An 18,119-nucleotide genomic window follows, 5' to 3' on the forward strand; every position below is an offset into this window, starting at 1 on the left:
TCGCTGGAGGATTGAGAAACCTGCGTAGTCAGGTATAGGCGTTGAGGTTCTGAAAAATCCTCGCCAAGTCACTTCGACTCAAGTAAGAGCCGTCGGCCATTTTGAACCTCGCGCTTCGTTCGCCGGAAAAGGTTTTGCTACGCGTCAGCTTTTCTCACCATCCTGTCGTCTGCTGGGGATGTGTGTGCGCAAAAGCGGCATTTGAAGATTACGTGGCGGTTCGCTGATTGCACGGTGAACGTGCACGTCTGGATCGCGCCTTTGGGATTTCCCTTTCCGACGCCAGTTTGCTTTTTGTTTGGACCACGTGACGGTCCACGCTTTACCTACGCCTCATCGCCTCATCTCCTCATCACTACTCGCAGGAGGGGATCACCTTTGAGTTAAAGAGACATTGAGGAGTGTTCTTTTTCATTCACTGGGAGCGCAGTGAGTTATCTTACTTTAGCTGATGGTACCATCTTAAGATGTATTGAGTGCACTTTTGATTGCTATTGGTTGCACCGTTATTCTTGTGTGTGATTTTCAATACAACATTTGTTCGTTTATAATCATTGGTGTGGTTTCACTATTGATTACTGACACAGAATAACATATTTTTCTGCCATGGCTCCTCTCGGTGTTCGGAGGTTTACCGAGACCAGGAGGTCGGGGAGGAACACGTAACAATTATATTGTTGTGGGAATGACTACAAGGGGCTAACTTTATGATCGGTTAGTTATTTCCCATATTAAATATATTAGCATAAGCACGAGGTAATTTCATTGTGATAAAAGATATGTGCCGTTTTATTTATAGAAAGACGTCGTCTCCATACCCCAATGTTTGTGTCTAAAACCGCCATCAGTTCAATCCCCTTTTTAATGTTCTTTCCTTTGTAGTCCGTCTTTTGTGTCCTTTAAAAGCAACCTGTTTGGCCATCAGGCACGAGTTTCGGCAGGAAACATTGCGGCACCACACCGACCTTCATGAGCATCCATGTGACAAGTTGGTGGATGGTGACTTGATCCATCAAGCTGGGCTACGGACCAATAGAAGCCAAGAGGGGAGGGGTTAGGTGAGTCACGGCTGAGGGTGCGGGGAGGGGCTCTTTAAAGGCGGGTGCAACTCGCGCAGGAGAGAAAAGAAGCCTGGAATCTCGCTTGGTGAGGATGCTCGTGGAACTGTGAGGGTTTTCTCCTGAACGGCCCTCCCCCTAGTGCTGCGCTCACCACAAGGCCCCACCCACTCTCCTCTTCTCAGGCCAGGAACGGACTGCAGAAAGGACATTGACCTAGTTGAGTTGTATAAAGCACCCTAAAGGGAAAAGTTAAGCATTTCCTTAACTTTTCCCTTAACTGAGGTTGACACTTTACAGTAGCAGTGACAGCATCAAATCCTTGAGTTGAGGATGGTTGCATCTATGAATATCATTTCATTGCTGTCACTGCTACTGTAAAGTGTCAACCTCAGTGGGCTCCATCGCCCATATCTCGGCTTGCTTGGTTATTCGCAGTCCTGGCGATGGGGGAGTCATCCCATCTGCAATGCTGGGGGAGTTATTCCATCCAGAAGAATGACTTATTCGCGGATATCGAATAATTTCACATTTTAAAGTTCCTCTTTTCTTCATACTAGATACACCCGCTGTGTTGAAAACCAGAAATAAATACATTCAGGTTGACAACGCTCATTTCAAGTTAAGAGTACTGTCTCAATTCTTTGTTACTAGGGCATGCCCGTACGTGGGTGCCCGTTCCTTGCCAAAAAAAAAAAAAAACGCTACCCGTACGCTCTACCCCGCCCGTATGCCCGTAAACAAAAAAAACAACGCTCTTCGCTTCCGCCCTTCGCTCTGACTGAATTGGGAGAAATAATGCGCATAAGAAATCGAGAAATTATTATTTTCTCCGGAAGAAATCGAATTACGAACCGTAATGGCGCAGGCTCTCGGGCTCGCAACAACGCGTTCTGTGATTGGCTGCCGGAAGTGAAGTCTTCACTGTCGCAAATGTGAAGCGATGAATACGATGAATCGCAAATTAGTTTTAATTAGTTTTAAAACATAGTTTAACGGCAACATAGTTTGCCGACGGGAAATAAATGAATACGCTCTCAAATGTGCCATCCGAGGCAGAGTCTGTTCGCCACGTTCGGCACACGTGATAGCTCGCTGCTCTCTGATTGGTTGAATCGTTTTTTGGACATAGCTCGGTAACTACTTCTGCGATTAATTTAAAACCTTGAAAAGGCACATCCTCGGGTCCCCAGCAATATACCTGGCAAGTTTCAAGTATATCGGACCGGTAGTTGTCGAGAAACAGCGGTCACAGACAAACATACATACAAACATACAAACATACAAACATACACACAGAGATTGCTGGAATTATAGATAGAAGATGCTTTCCTGCATTGTGAGTTTTAGTTTGATGAAGCCATACCGATGGTGAGGCAGAAGCACAGGTGGAGGAGCATCATAGACGAGCAGAGGTTCGAGTCGATATGCTACCGGGTCCAATGGATGGAATATGTTGTAAACCTGTGCACAGCCAGGCAGTTGGTATCCACATAATGTGTCCTGTCCTCTGGCTGCGAGGTAGGCAGCGATTGGAGAGCCGAGAGCAAATAGGTGGCATGGTGTGAAGTCCAACTGGGAGATGGAATGGGGATCTTGAACCACCCAAGGGGTCTGAGGGAGAGGGCATATTTCAGAGAGATTCTTGGCCATGGGATATGATGGCGTTGAAAATGTTGAAACATCAAACTATATAATACGATCAAAAATAAGGAACAAAAGTGCAGTAAATGGCTTGTCTAGTGTTGGTGACTATAATTTGTTAAGGGCACAACGTGCTGGCTAGATGACTCCTGCTGACCTTATTAGCACCAGATACCTTCCATGACAAGCCCACAGTTTCAAAACCTTTGCTACCTTCTTTATCTTACCTGTCCATCCCCTTGTCCAGCAAGCAGGTCAAAGAGGATAAGAGACCCCAGGCTGTGACCAGCGACTGATACCCCTCCAGTGAAGCCTGGGTTCCTTTGCAGGAAGCGCTTACGTAGGGCGCACAGCTCCTGTGCCACTGCGGCTAGGATGGCGTGCCGGCTGGGTAAGCTGCCATAGAGCAACACGTCCAGCAGAGTATCATTGGCAAACGATCTAAGACGTGGAACGGATGGAAGAGACAGCCGGCGGAGGCGGTCATCTAATCCGGAGGTCTCAGTTTGTGACTCGGCCCCATCAACGCAGTCTCTACCACGCAGTGCCCAGCGCCACGTCAAAGGAAGAACCTAAGGACAATTTTAGATGAACTTCAAAGGCAACACAGATATTCACAGGCAAATGCAAGAGTTGGCCTACTTGTTGTTTTTATCTCAGCACATAACTCACAAGGATAGGAGATTCAAATTCCAATGTTTACTATCCCTGTGTGTCCTTGTCCTGCTTTGTAATCAATCAAAATATTTCTTCCACAAGCCTTAGATATACTAAGGAAAAATAAAAGACAATTGAGTGATAGAAGAAATCCATTAATTTTTCCCAGCTGTGAAAGCATGTCTGCATGATGCTGGGATCCCAAGTTCAAATTCCATATGCGTTTTTGATTATGACCTTATCCTACATGCAATATATAAGCCTGGTGTTGGCTTAGCGGTTAGGGTGCCGGCTTGGGATCCTAGGATCCTGGGTTTGAATCCCGGTCGACCGCTGAATTAACGCCAGGGGGGTTGACTCAGCCTCTCATCCTTCCTCGACCGCTGAATTAACGCCAGGGGGGGTTGACTCAGCCTCTCATCCTTCTGAGGTCGGCAAATTGAGTACCAGTTCACTGGTAATTCCGTGTGTCACAAGAGGCGACTAACAGGGTTGGTGGCAGGAAGAGCATCCGGCCTTCAAACATTGCTTCAAAAAGGGGACCACGGTGCCCGAAAAAGGCCAACCCCTGCTCTGCAGGGAAAATGGCATCTAAAGGTGGTTCCTACATGCAATATATGCAAAAGCTCCACAATTATTAAAGACTTAAATGCTAGGGTGTCAGAATGGGCGAGGGGAGTTATGGGGCAGGAGGAGTGAGGGGAGGGAAGGAAAGGGAAATATACCTGGAGTCGTGGAGTGTAGGGAGGAAAGTGTGAGGCAAGGAGGGACAGTGAAGTTTGCCTGAAGGCATTTACGCAGGCAATGGGACCACGACGCCGAAGGTCACAGGCCGGACCAATCCCAGGAACCATCAGAAGAAGATGACCTACTGGACCTATTTCATCTAAGACAAAACAAATCACAGATAGCCTCTTTGTGCAACTCATAGGAGATCACAGAAAATGCAAATAAATAAATAATTACAGGATGCACATGCACAGTATGCACCTGTAAAAAAACAACAACCATAGAGAGTATATGGAAACCAACTGCAGTACCCCCTCCTACCCGGAGCAGCGCTATACGATACACATTTACATAGAGAATTTACATCCTCCCCCTACCTTGAACCACTGGAACTATGAGAACCCCTGGCTGGGGCGAGAAGGACCATGGCATAAAGAGACACTGGACCAGAGACATCGGGGGTGTCAGCTCAGCCTAGCAGGTGCAAGGTGTGACGGGGCTCAACCAGTTCCCTCTTCTTCTTTCTTTCTCTCTATCTTTATCGATCATTTCATTGTCCTGGATGTGTGATTGGCACCATATGTACAGTGTAAGTGATTGTTTAAGGAATGCGCGGGTGGGTGTGTATGTGCAGGGGATAAGTGAGAATGTCATTGCCTATACATATGTCCTTGGTGGGAATACATGATATATTTTGTAGATGCATGCAGTTTTAATAAATGTTTAAAACTCTTTCATGTCCTTACTTATCCTGTCTGTCTCAATGATGGTGTATGGGCAGTATGGCACCTGGTGATTGGTTAATCAAGAGATTTGGGCTCCAATTAAGAATGCAGTACATAACTTGGTTCCGCTCAGGCAATCAATTAAGATCTGTTGTGTGACTGCTGTCAGGATTCCCCATTTGTGACGATAACCTCATTGGAAACAGTAACACGGCTTTGGACCTGAAGCCGGCTTGAGGTTAATGGACAATTAAAGACTCACCATCCCTCTGGAGTTATTCAGATGGTCGACGACTAACAATATCATCAGCATCCAAAAAGCTAAAACGGTGAGACAGTAAGTGAGTCTTTCATGGAGTTAATAATATTTGCATAAACTCTTGAAAAAATATTTTCAGGAGGAAACACACATGAATTCTTCCATTAAAATGCAAACACCAATGCTGCTGTGCATGTTATAACATTGATTTGCATTTCATTTGTTGTACAGGAAAACCGAGTGATGTGGAAAAGCTTTTCCTCGTTTCATAAATCTCAAACCATTCATAAAAATCATCATTCACTGCAAATAACTCCTTGTACATTTAACCGGTTTCATTACGTGTGGCTATTGAGGACGACACATTATCTAAGACTCACGAGGGAACTTCTACACCATATAATTATACTACATTCAGGACAGGGACATTAAAGCAACACAAATTCACACTTTTATCAATAAAAATACAACAGAGGGGAGAAAACATACAAATACATGGTATTTGAATGAATCCCCAGCATCATGAGTGAAGTACTCATACAGTGATTTCTGAAAGTATTCACACCCCTTGACTTTTTTCACATGTTGTTATGTTACAGCCTGAATTTAAAATGGCTTTAATTTAGATTTTTTGCCACTAATTTACACATAATACAACATAATGTCAAAGTGGAATATATTTAATTTTTTTAAAGAAATTTTGTACAAAATAATTAAAAAAGAAACAGGTATATATACATTCAAAGTACACTGCCCCCATGCCAAATTAATAAATAACATCCTCCAGCGCACAACATCGCGGGGGCGCCTCCAGCGCCTGGCGATGCCACAGTTTAGCACATAGAGATGGAATTGTGAGGGAGCAGTGCACAATAATTGACTTATTAATTGCATAGTTATGTAATTAAAATAAACAAATAGGAAGTGTAAAGTACTTAATTTCTTAATCAATTTGCTAATAGCATACCTAACCTACCACCATTTCATCCAAATCTGTAACGTTTTGAAAATTTATCACCTACGTAATAAATCGAATAATTAAATAAATAATCGATTAATTGATTAATCAGTAAATCAAAAACGTTGTTTGAGGTTGTTTCTGCCAAAGGGGGCAATACCACCTTTTCGAGCCAAGAGTGTACTTACTTTTTCCACATGCGAAATTTGCATTTATGTTTATTTAAATTATACAATGGACTACAAAATGTAAATGTTTCATGATATTTGTTATATTATATCACCTTTATCTATCAATATTGTTGAAATGAAGATCAAATAGCTGTATGTTGAAATATGTTGAAAAAGTCAAAATTTTACATGGGGTGTACTTACTTTTTCACGTGACTGTAAAGCCTGGATTTATGATGTTCTGCAGAGACCGTTTTCCTTCCGGCAGGTTTTCCCATCGAAGCCAAGGAGCGCTGTAGTTCTATCAGAGTGGTCATTGGGTTCTTGGTCACCTCCCTGACCAAGGTCCTTCTTGTCCAGTTTTTTTTTTGTATACCAAGTCGAGGCTCGTGTAAGAGCTAACACATATAATATATAATAAAGGGAGCGGGAGACAGGAGGGGGAGAGAGAGGGCGGCACAACAACAGGAGAGAACGGGGACATCGGGAATTCTGTGAAAGGGAGAGGGCTGTGGCGGGGTACATAGGATAAACAAGATGGACACTACAAGGACTTTCAGGAAAGAAAACGGAATTTGAAGGAGGTGGATTTGGGGTGGATTGATGGAGGTAGAAAAGATGAAGGTTTTGGATAGGGGAAGATAAGAGATTGTGATCGCCAGCTATTTTGAAGACCTGGAGGGAAGAGTGGGATTGAAGAGAATGTGGGAGTTTGTTCCAGAGGTGGCAAAAAAGAGGAATGAACGAGTGAAGGTGAGCAGAGAGTCTTGATTTTGCCAGTTTCACAAGAAGAGGGTTGCTGACAGATCTTGAGCATCCCGAAGGAATACTTGGGGAACAGAGCACAGACAGAGCTGGACGAGCTAGGCCGGAGAGGAGTCGGTAGAAGACAGAAAGACCACCAACCTGCCTGCAGTGAGAGAGTGAAAGCTCCTCAGAATCAGCTTCATCTTGGGAGATTCCAATGATTCTGAAAGCCTTGGTTTCTACAGCGTGAAGCCGAGCTAGGTGTGAGGCAGGAGCACCAGCCCAGAGGGGAGAGCAGTATTCCATCAAGCTGTGGATGAAAGCTTTGTATGTGGTTAGAAGCTCAGTAGTGCCAAGGAAGGACTTCGCATGACGGAGGATGCCCAATCGGCGACTGGCTTTGGAGGCCAGCTTCGAAATGTGGTTTTCCCAGGAAAGAACATGGTAGATAGTGAGACCCAAAATCTTGAGTGACAGAACTTCTTCAAGAGGATTGTTGAGAATGTAGATGGGAGGGTTTTCCAAACGGTCTTGGAGGAGAGACATCGTGAGGGTGTGAGATTTGTCAGGATTGAAAGGCATGTTCCACTTGTTTGACCAGTTTGTTATTTTATCCAGGTCTGCAGAGAGCGAAGAGGCTGCTGCCTGCCGATCTGAGGGTTGAGTTATGTAGCGGCAGAGCGTGGAGTCATCAGCAAAAAGAAAGAGAGGATATTCCAGAGAGTCAGAGAGACCATTAATGAAGACCAGAGAATGCACAGAGCTCAGGACACTGCCTTAAGGCTCTGTACCCACCTTACCCAGTCTTACCCAGCTTCTGAACAGGAAGAGGAGAGTGACATATTGACTACGACAGGAGAGGAAGTCCGTGAGCCTTGGGAAGATATTTCCATGGATACAATAAGAGGAAACTTTGGAGAGCAGGGCGGGATGCCAGACCGTATGGAAGGCATGGGATATGTCAAGGGAGCCGGCTGTGATTTCGGGTTTGGTGTTGAGGACCTCCATCCATTGTTGAGACAGCAGTAGCAGCATGTCCAGAGTAGAGTGGCCTGGTCTGAATCAAAATTGATAATCAGAGATCAAGCCATTGGAGAAGAGGAAGGATTTAATATTAGAAGTGATGATGGATTCCACGACATTGCTGATGATTGGGAGCAGGCTGATTGGTCTGTAGTTGCAAGGACCTGTTTTTGCACCTTTTTTGTGTAAATCGGTAATGTTGACCGATTTACAAGCAGATGGCAGATGACCTTGAGCAAAAGAGAGGGTGAATAGAACAGAGAGAGGGTGCGATAGAATAGCAGAGCAAGATTTTTGGACCCGTGGGCTGATTCATTCTGGTCCAGTTGCAGAATTGGAGTCGAGGTTTGACAGCCACTTCTCCACCTTGTCGGGAGAGAAGGACACATAATCTAGGAGTGTCTGGGTAAGGTGGGTACAGAGAGCAATGGGTTTGGGAAACAAGATTTTGAGGCAAACACAGAGTTGAGGCATTCAGCTTTTCTACATGCATTGTCAGCTGTGTAGCCACTTGAGGTAAGGGAGGGGATGGAGGGGGAACAAACACCAAAAAAAGATTTGAGCAGACGCCACCATGATTTGGAGCAGGGAGACAGGTTTGAGAGCTTAGTCTTGAGAGAAGAGAGATATTGTTTCCTAGCTCTCCTGAGGGTAGACACACACTTGTTCCAAAGTTAGTTGGTCAGTTTGGCAGATGGCCAGTTCTAGGAAAGTGTGACTCAAGGTCACACTCTTCGACGTAGGACCAGAGACGACGGCATTCCACCTGCCAATCCTAGCGGGAATCGCCCCGGCCGGCCTCCGACGGGAGGCTGCTACCCTCGCCCTGGCAAGGAATGCCCAGAAACACGACTGGCACATCCTGCACAACACCACAACGATAGTGGCGCCTCCAAGCAGACTCAAGTCCCGCCATCCCTACAACAAGGCGGCACAAGAGATGCTCAGTTCTATCCCTGAGGACCTGTCTAGAAGCGCATGGCTGGCGGCATCCTGGAAGCATGTGTGGGAAACGGCCGGGGCCCACCCGCATCCACCGCTACATCTGGGACCCAGGAGGTGGCGTCGTAGGAGAAGACCTACCACGCCTGCAATGGACCTTGCTGAACCGTCTACGTACGGGGGTCGGCCGCTTCAAATCATCGCTGAAGATGTGGGGCCTGGCAGACAGTGCCGCGTGCGAGTGCGGCGAGCCTGAACAGACTGCCGAACACATAATTACCACCTGCCGCCTATACAGACCACCTTCAGAAGCCGGCCTCTTCGACGTAGGACCAGAGACGAGGGCATGGCTGCACGACACTGAGCTGGCCATCTGATGATACACGAAAGAAGAAGAAGAAGAAGTTCGAGGAAGAGTCTGGGTAGTTCCATAGCCTTTCCATTTTCTAATGATGGAGCTCATTATGCTCTTGGGAACTTCTTTTTTTTTTTTTTTTTGTATACAAGATCGAGGCTCGTGAAAGAGCTAGCAATAATCACACAAAAAGTCAAACTGACACATAAAACACAAAAAATAAGGGGAGCGGTAGACAAGATGGGGAGAGAGGGGGAAGGACACAAACACAACATTTGAGAGCAGGGACATTGGGAGAAATGTGGGAGGGGGAGGGCTTGGGGGGAGGTGGGAGAGGTATAAAACATATGAACACTGCAAGGACTTCCAGGAAAGAAGTTGGAATTTCAAAAAAAGTGTATCTGGGGTGAATTAGCGGGGGTCGAAAAGATCAAGGTTTTGGATGGGGGAAGATAAGAGATGGTGGTGAACAGCTGTTTTAAAGACCTGGAGGGAGGGGTGGGATTGAAGGGAGTGAGGGAGTTTGTTCCAGAGGTGGGAGAAAAGGGGAATGAAAGAGTGAAGGTGAGCAGAGAGCCTAGATTTTGGCAGTTTAACCATAAGAGGGTTGCAGGCAGATCTTGTGCGACCTGAAGGAATATTGTGGGGACAGAGCACAGAGAGAGCTGGGGGAGCAAGGCCGGAGAGGAGTCGGTAGAAGACAGAAAAACCACCAACCTGCCTGCGGTGAGTGAGTGAAAGGCCCTCGGAGTTAACTTAATCGCAGGAGATTCCAATGATTCTGAAATCTTTGGTTTAAACAGCGTGAAGCCGAGCTAGGTGTGAGGCAGGAGCACCGGCCCAGAGGGGGGAACAGTATTCCATTGAGCTGCGGATGAAAGCCTTGTATGTGGTGAGGAGCTCAAGTGTGCCAAGGAAGGACTTCGCACGACGGAGGATGCCCAGTCGGCGACTGGCTTTGGAGGCCAGCTTGGAAATGTGGTTTTCCCAGAAAGATCGTGGCAGATAGTGAGACCCAAAAGCCTGAGCGACAGAACTTCGTGGAGAGGATCGTTGAGAAAGTAGATGGGAGGGTTTTCCAGTTGGGGCTTTTCGGAGAGACATATTAAGAGTGTGAGATTTGTCAGGATTGAAAGACATGTTCCACTTGTTTGACCAGTCTGTGATTTTGTCCAGGTCTGCAGAGAGTGAGGAGGCTGCAGACTGCCGATCTGAGGGATGAAGAATGGAGTGGCAGATAGTGGAGTCATCAGCAAAGAGATAGAGAGGATTTTCCTGAGAGTCGGAGAGATCATTGATGAAGACCAGAAATAGCACAGGGCCCAGAACACTACATTAGGGCACTCCAGCCAAAACAGGAGGGGAGATGAGAGAAATCCATTCAGGGCCACACGTTGCCTACGACCAGAGAGGAAGTCCACGAGCCATGAGTGGAGATTTCCATGGATACCATAGGAGGAGAGTTTGGTGAGCAGAGCTCGGTGCCAGACCGTATTGAAGGCACATGATATGTCAAGTGAGACAGCTCTGATTTCCTGTTTGGCATTGAGGACCTCCATCCATTGTTGAGACAGCAGAAGCAACATGTCCAGAGTAGAATGACCTGGTCTGAATCCAAATTGATGATCAGAGATCAAGCCATTGGAGAAGAGGAAGGATTTGATATCCGAAGCAATGATGGATTCCATGACTTTGCTGATAATTATTGGAAGCAGGCTGATTGGTCTGAAGTTGCAAGGATCTATTTTTGCACATTTTTTGTGTAAAGCGGTAATGTTTGCTGATTTCCAAGATGCTGGCAGATGACCTTGAGCAAAAGAGAGGGTGAAAAGAACAGAGAGAGGGTGAGATAGAGCGGCAGAGCAGGATTTTAGGACCCGTGGGCTGATGCCGCCTGGTCCAGTTGCAGAATCAGAGTCGAGGTTTGACAAAAACTTCTCCACCTTGTCAGGAGAGAAGGACACAGAGTCCAGGAGCAGTTGGGTTCGACTGCGAAAGGTGGGAACAGAGAGACATGGGTTTGGGACACAAGATTTTGAGGCAAACACAGAGTTGAGGCATTCGGCTTTGTCACGTGCAGTGTCAACTGTGTAGCCATTTGAGGTAAGGGAGGGGATGGAGGGGGAACAAACACCAGAAACGGATTTGACCAGACGCCACCAGGATTTGAAGGAAGGAGACAGGTTTGAGAGTTCAATCTTGAGTGTGGAGAGATTGTGCTTCCTGGCACTCCTGAGGGTGGACACACACTTGTTCCGAGCTTGGTGGAAGGAACTGAGATTGCCTTCAGTTGGATTTGCCTTCTAAGAGGCAAAGGCAAGTTGTTTCAGGGCAACTGCCTCACCACAATATTCAGTGTACCATGGACGGGAGGAAGGGTAAGACAACTGAAGACGAGATGGGATAAATCTGTGCATGAGAGAGAGAGAGCAGTTTGCTTTGGAAGAATTCCCAGGAAGAATTGATGTCAGAGGCAGTCGAGATGGGAGACCAGTCCAGATGATTGATGGCTGCTTGCAGACCGTGCCAGTCAGCCTGAGTGAAATGCCAGACTCGTCGGCGCTGAGGAGGCTCTCTGAGAATGGCCAGAGAGATGTCCACTTTAACAAGCACATGATCAGAAGAACCGATTGGAGCAGAAGAAGAGCAGCAGACATTTGCAGGGAAGTTTGTTATAACCAAGTCCAGAAGAGAAGATACTCCATTGACTGCGATCCGGGTCGGGAAATTGACAGATTGTGTCAATCCCAATGAGTCGCAGAAGTAAACACTTTTCAACACTCCAGAAATTGTTTATACCCTTCTCCAGATATGTGCCTCCTCACAATTGTTTCTCGGAGTCTAAAAATGTTGCCAGTTCCTTGGACTTCATAGTTGGGTTTCTGCTCTGACATGCACTGTCAACTGTGGGACCTTATGAAGAAAGGTATGTTTCTTTATAAATCATATTCAATCAATTGAATTGGCTGCAGGTGGACTCCAATCAAGTTGTAGAGACATATCAAGGATGATCAAAGGAAATTGGATACACCTGAGCTCAATTTGGAATGTCATAGCAAAGGGGTTGAATACTTATTGACTCATGAAATTTCAGCTTTTTATTTTTCATTATTTTGTAAGAAATTCAAAAAAAATTAAGAAAATCCACATTGACATTACTAGGGCATGCCCGTACTATATATATATCTAATCTATATATACTATATACTATATACTATATAATATAATCTTACTATACTACTATATAATAGTGATCTACTAGGTATATACTCGGGCTCGGGTAATAGACGGGCAACGTACTATATAATAATGGAGTGATCAGTGATAGTATAGATCAGTGACAAAAATCTTAATTTAATTATAATTTTAATTGTAAATTCAGGTTGTAACAAAACAAAATGTGAAAAAAATCAAGGGATGTGAATACTTTCTGAAGGCACTGTATATGGGAGCAGAAAGACCGAAAGTTTTTCACTTTCATCCCGATTACTTTTGTACGTACCAGGAGGCAACGCATTCTTCTCTTCACCCAGTCCTCTACGCAACATGCTGTGGCCCAGACCCCCACCGGCTCCCCCGGTCCACACGTCAGGAGGTGACAACAGTGGTACGCGGATGCCTTTTTCTCCACTCTCTCTACCCTGAAACTCCAGCATCACTCGAGGGTTGTACAAGACTGCCAAGCCTCCTCCGGGTAACTCCACGGACCTCGGCCAGGTGTCGCCCGTTCTGTAAGCTTCTTCCAGGGCTGTGGCAGCCTCTTCACTCTGAGGTTCAAACCAAAGTCCTCCTGGGGGCCTGCGGAACCACGAGGCACGGAGTACGTGAACGGGAGGTTCTTGCCAGTACACAGCATGACGTTCACGTGACGACAGCATGATGTCGTAACGACCTCCATCTGTATTCACCACTGACTTCTCTGCACCTGGAAAGGATGGCAGATGAGAATGAAGGTAGTGAATACCACCTTTAGAGGCCATTTTTCCCCGCAAGCGGGGGTTGGCCTTTTTCGGGAACCGTGGTTGTTGTTGTTTTTTGGTCCCCTTTTTGAAGCAATGTTTTACGGCCGGATGCCCTTCCTGACGCCAACCCTTTTTGCCGCCTTTAGCGACAAGCAGGGAATTACCAGTGAACTGGTACTCAATTAGCCGACCTCGGAAGGATGACAGGCTGAGTCAACCCCCCTGGCGTTAATTCAGCGATCGACCGGGATTCGAACATAGGATCCTGGGATCCTAAGCCGGCACCCTAGCCGCTAGCCCAACACCAGGGTTCTGGTGTTGGGCTAGCCTTCAATGTGCACAGCATGACGTGCTGTGCACGGACATGCACATGTGCACAAAATGTGCACAAAATACCCCAGATCCTTCAATGAAGGTAGTGAATAAAGAAGTGAAATTAGAGTAAAAGAATGAAAATGGTGAGATCATCTAATCTGGAATGCAAACAAACAAGAATTATGTCATCCATAGTATGATACCTTCAAAATTCAAGTGAACAATAGTTGCCATGGAAACAGAAATCGAAGCAGTCGAAGGGGGCTAAAGTGTCCAAAGGGTCTTAAGGGTATGTTCCAATCGTATATGGAGTCTAAAATTGGTGTTCAGCCCCCCTCTCTCAACACCTGGTGTTGGTGTTTCTCCACTCTCTTCTGTTCCTTTTGTTCTGTTGCATCCTGATCCATTCAGTGTTCGAGCTCTTCCATGAGCCTTGGCTTTGTATACAAAAGGAGATCTAAAGGTCTAGTGGGGTCTAAAGGGTCTAAGGAGTTTAAAAAGGGGTTAATGTTCAAAATAATCTAAAAAGGGTCTCAACAGGTGTAAAATGTTGAAATGGTCAAGGGATCTAAAGGGTGTAATGGTCGTAAAAGGTCTAAATGGGTCATTCCAAGAGTACCAACTGATAATTAATAGACGCAGTCCTGGTCGAATAATAAGTAATTAATGGACGTACTCACAAGTCCAACTCATGTTCAAACAATACGTAATTAATAGACATACTCACATGGGCCGACCGAGGATTTACCACCCACCCATGTTTTTCAGTTTTGTATACAATATGAATATGAATGAATCTTCGATATATAAATGCAAGTTGCCTGATTGCATCTGATCGGGGTAAACATTGTAACCAGAGCACATACAATGCTGAATGATCCCTCATTTAAAAACTCTTGGGTCCAGACAGTACATGCAGAGGTTTACAAATACTGTTATTCATGAAATTGAAAGTTACATTAATTCTGTTGCGCACGTGGTGTATATGCATAGAGTCGTTGGTTTATAAACCTACAAAAAGTTTAAAAAAAATAAAATAACCACAAATTATTAAATCAATTCCGTCCAACGAATAATTTCCTTTTCGTCAATTCACTTCACCCAGAAAACTTCATTCTATTGGAAACGAACAAATTCTCCGACAAACTACTCTCCTGCATCCTCAGGAAAGCCATGAAACAATATCTCTACTCTCAAGACTGAACTCTCAAACCTGTCTCCCTCTTCCAAATCCTGGTGGCGTCTGGTCAAATCTGTTTCTGGTGTTTGTTCCCTGTCCATCCCCTCCCTTACCTCAAACAGCTGCATGTGAAAAAGCTGAATGCCTCAAAATCTTGTATCCCAAACGCATCTCTCTCTGTACCCACCGTACCCAGTCGTACCCAGCTGCCCCTGGACTTTGTGTCCTTCTCTCCTGACAAGGTGGAGAGGTTTCTGTCAATCCTCGACTCTGATTTTGCAACTAGACCAGAAGGCATCAGCCCACGGGTGCTAAAATCCTGCTCTGCCGCTCTTTCACATCCTCTCTCTGTTCTCTTCACCCTCTCCTTTGCTCAAGGTCATCTGCCATCAGCTTGGATATCAGCCAACATTACCGCTTTAAACAAAAAGGTGCAAAAACAGATCCTTGCAACTACAGACCATTCAGCCTGCTCCCAATTATCAGCAAAGTCATGGAATCCATAATTGCTTCGGATATCAAATCCTTCCTCTTCTCCAATGGCCTGATCTCTGATCGTCAATTTGGTTTCAGACCAGGTCACTCTACTCTGGACATGCTGCTTCTGCTGTCTCAACCATGGATGGAGGTCCTCAATGTCAAACAGGAAATTAGAGCTGTCTCCCTTGACATATCACGTGCCTTCGATACGGTCTGGCACCCCGCTCTGCTCACCAAACTCTCCTCCTATGGTATCCATGGAAATCTCCACACATGGCTTGCGGACTTCCTCTCTGGTCAGAGTCAACGTGTGGCCCTGAATGGATTTCTCTCATCTTCCCTTCCTGTTCAGGCTGGATTTCCCCAAGGCAGTGTTCTGGGCCCTGTGCTTTTTCTGGTCTTCATGAATGATCTCTCTGACTCTCTGTAAAATCCTTTCTATCTCTTTGCTGATGACTCCACTCTCTGCCGCTCCATACCTCATCCCTCAAATCGGCAGTCTGCAGCCTCCTCACCCTCTGCAGACCTGGACAAAATCACAGACTGGTCAAACAAGTGGAACATGTCTTTCAATCCTGACAAATCTCACGCTCTCACGATGTCTCTCCGAAAAAACCGACTGGACAACCCTTCCCATCTACTTTCTGAACAATCCTCTCCAAGAAGTTCTGTCACTCAAGCTTTTGGGTCTCACTATCTGCCATGATCTTTCCTGGGAAAACAGCATTTCCAAGCTGGCCTCCAAAGCCAGTCGCCGACTGGGCATCCTCCGTCGTGCGAAGTCCTTCCTTGGCACACCTGAGCTCCTCACCACATACAAGGCTTTCATCCGCAGCTCAATGGAATACTGTTCTCCCCTCTGGGCTGGTGCTCCTGCCTCACACCTAGCTTGGCTTCACGCTGTTTAGACCAAAGCTTTCATAATCATTGGAATCTCCTGCGATGAAGCTAACTCCGAGGGCCTTTAACTCACTCACTGCAAGCAGGTTGGTGGTCTTTCTGTCTTCTATCGACTCCTCTCTGGCCTCGCTCTCCCAGCTCTGTCTGTGCTCTGTCCCCCAAATATTCCTGCAGGTTGCACAAGATCTGCCAGCAACCCCCTTATGGTGAAACTGCTAAACTCAAGACCCTCTGCTCACCTTCACTCTTTCATTCCTCTTTTCTCCTGCCTCTGGAACAAACTCCCTCACTCTCTTCAATCCCACTCCTCCCTCCAGGTCTTTAAAACAGCTGTTCCCCACCATCTCTTATCTTCCCCTATCCGAAACCTTGATCTTTTCTACCCCCGTTAATTCACCCCAGATCCACTTTTTTGAAATACCGACTTCTTTCCTGGAAGTCCTAGCAGGGTCCATGTGGTTTTTTTTTTACCTCTCCCCCCCCCCCCCCCACCTTCCCATGCCCCCACCCCCAAAGCCCTCTCCCTCCAACAGATCTCCCGATGTCCCTGTTCTCTACTGTTATACTTGTGTGCTTCCCTCTCTCTCCCCATCTTGTCTCCCGCTCCCTTTATCATATGTTTTATGTGTCAGTTTGTTTTTATGTGATTAATGTCAGCTCTTACACGAGCCTCGATCTTGTACACAAACGAAAATAATAATAATAACAAGCGTTACGCCTCGGTCCCCCGTCGGTGAAGTGATGCGAGTTGACAAAGTGGAAGACGCAAGGCGGCCATCTTGGATTTTGACGTGGCGACCCAATTTTCAATAGCGTTCTTCCTTGTGCCTAGATACACCCACACACCAGATTAGAGGTTGGTACTTCGCTTATTTTTCAAGATATTCAGCTCACAAGGTTCAGACATACATGGCATCAGACATACATGGCGGCGGCCATCTTGGATTTTGACGTGGGTTGCACTCACACACCAAATTCGAATGCGGTCCTTCGCTTACGCACGCACGCACGCCCGCACAGACGGACGGACGGACAGACACACGGACGGAGGGGAAAACCATAGTCCCCCTTTCGCTTCGCGGTGCGACGGGGGACAATAAAAAAACGGAACTCGAGTTACTATATACTTGCAATCGACAACTTGCAATCAGAAGCCATTGTATATCCATCGAGCTCGATACACTGAACCTGCGCCCGTCACCCATTATATGTGAAGCGTGATGTGCCAGATTTTTTTTTAATCATATACACTACATGACCAAAAGTATGCGGACACCCCTTCTAATTAGTGGATTCGGCTGTTTCAGCCACACCCATTGCTGATAGGTATAGATAATCAAGCACACAGCAATGCAATCTCAACAGACAAAATTGGCAGTAGAATGGGCCGTACTGAAGAGCTCAGTGACTTTCAACCTGGCACTGTCATGAGATGCCACCTTTCCAACAAGTCAGATCGTCAAATTGCTGCCCTGCTAGAGCTGCCCCAGTCAACTGTAAGTGCTGTTATTGTGAAGTGGAAACGTCTCGGAGCAACAACAGCTCAGCCGCGAAGTGGTGGGCCACACAAGCTCACAGAACGGGACCGCCGAGTGCTGAAGCGCGTAAAAATTGTCTGTGCTCGGTTGCAACACACACTACAGAGTTCCAAACTGCCTCTGGAAGCAACGTCAGCCCAACAACTGTTCGTCGGGATCTTCATGAAATGGATTTTCCATGACCGAGCAGCAGCACACAAGCCTAAGATCACCATGTGCAATGCCAATCGTCGGATGGAGTGGTGTAAAGCTCGCAGCCATTGGATTCTGGAGCAGTGGAAACGCGTTCTCTGGAGTGACGAATCACGCTTCACCATTTGGCAGTCCAACGGAAGAATCTGGGTTTGGTGGATGCCAGGAGAACGCTACCTGCCCGAATGCATAGTGCCAACTGTAAAGTTTGGTGGAGGAAGAATAATGGTCTGGGGCTGTTTTTCATGGTTTGGGCTAGGCCCCTTAGTTCCAGTGAAGGGAAAT

General features: G+C 46.3%; 1 protein-coding gene across 4 annotated transcripts in view; it reads right to left on the bottom strand.

Annotated features, from left to right (window-relative positions):
- Positions 1–18,119, bottom strand: part of LOC137430082 (triacylglycerol hydrolase DDHD2) — a 60,245-nt gene that overhangs the window by 12,263 nt on the left and 29,863 nt on the right. For 3 of the 4 annotated variants that reach the window (XM_068120614.2, XM_068120616.2, XM_078780120.1), the window contains exons 4-7: positions 12,770–13,192; positions 4,085–4,245; positions 2,930–3,274; positions 2,425–2,672 (exon numbers count right to left, since the gene is read on the bottom strand). In XM_068120614.2, coding sequence (XP_067976715.2) covers positions 2,425–2,672; positions 2,930–3,274; positions 4,085–4,245; positions 12,770–13,192 — 1,177 coding nt within the window. The remainder of the gene's footprint in view (positions 1–2,424; positions 2,673–2,929; positions 3,275–4,084; positions 4,246–12,769; positions 13,193–18,119) is intronic. The other variant, XM_068120617.2, reaches the window with a different exon arrangement.

This window comes from Myxine glutinosa, chromosome 6 (genome assembly GCF_964187855.1).
Source record: "Myxine glutinosa chromosome 6, kmMyxGlut1.1, whole genome shotgun sequence".
NCBI classification, from domain to species: Eukaryota; Metazoa; Chordata; class Myxini; order Myxiniformes; family Myxinidae; genus Myxine; species Myxine glutinosa.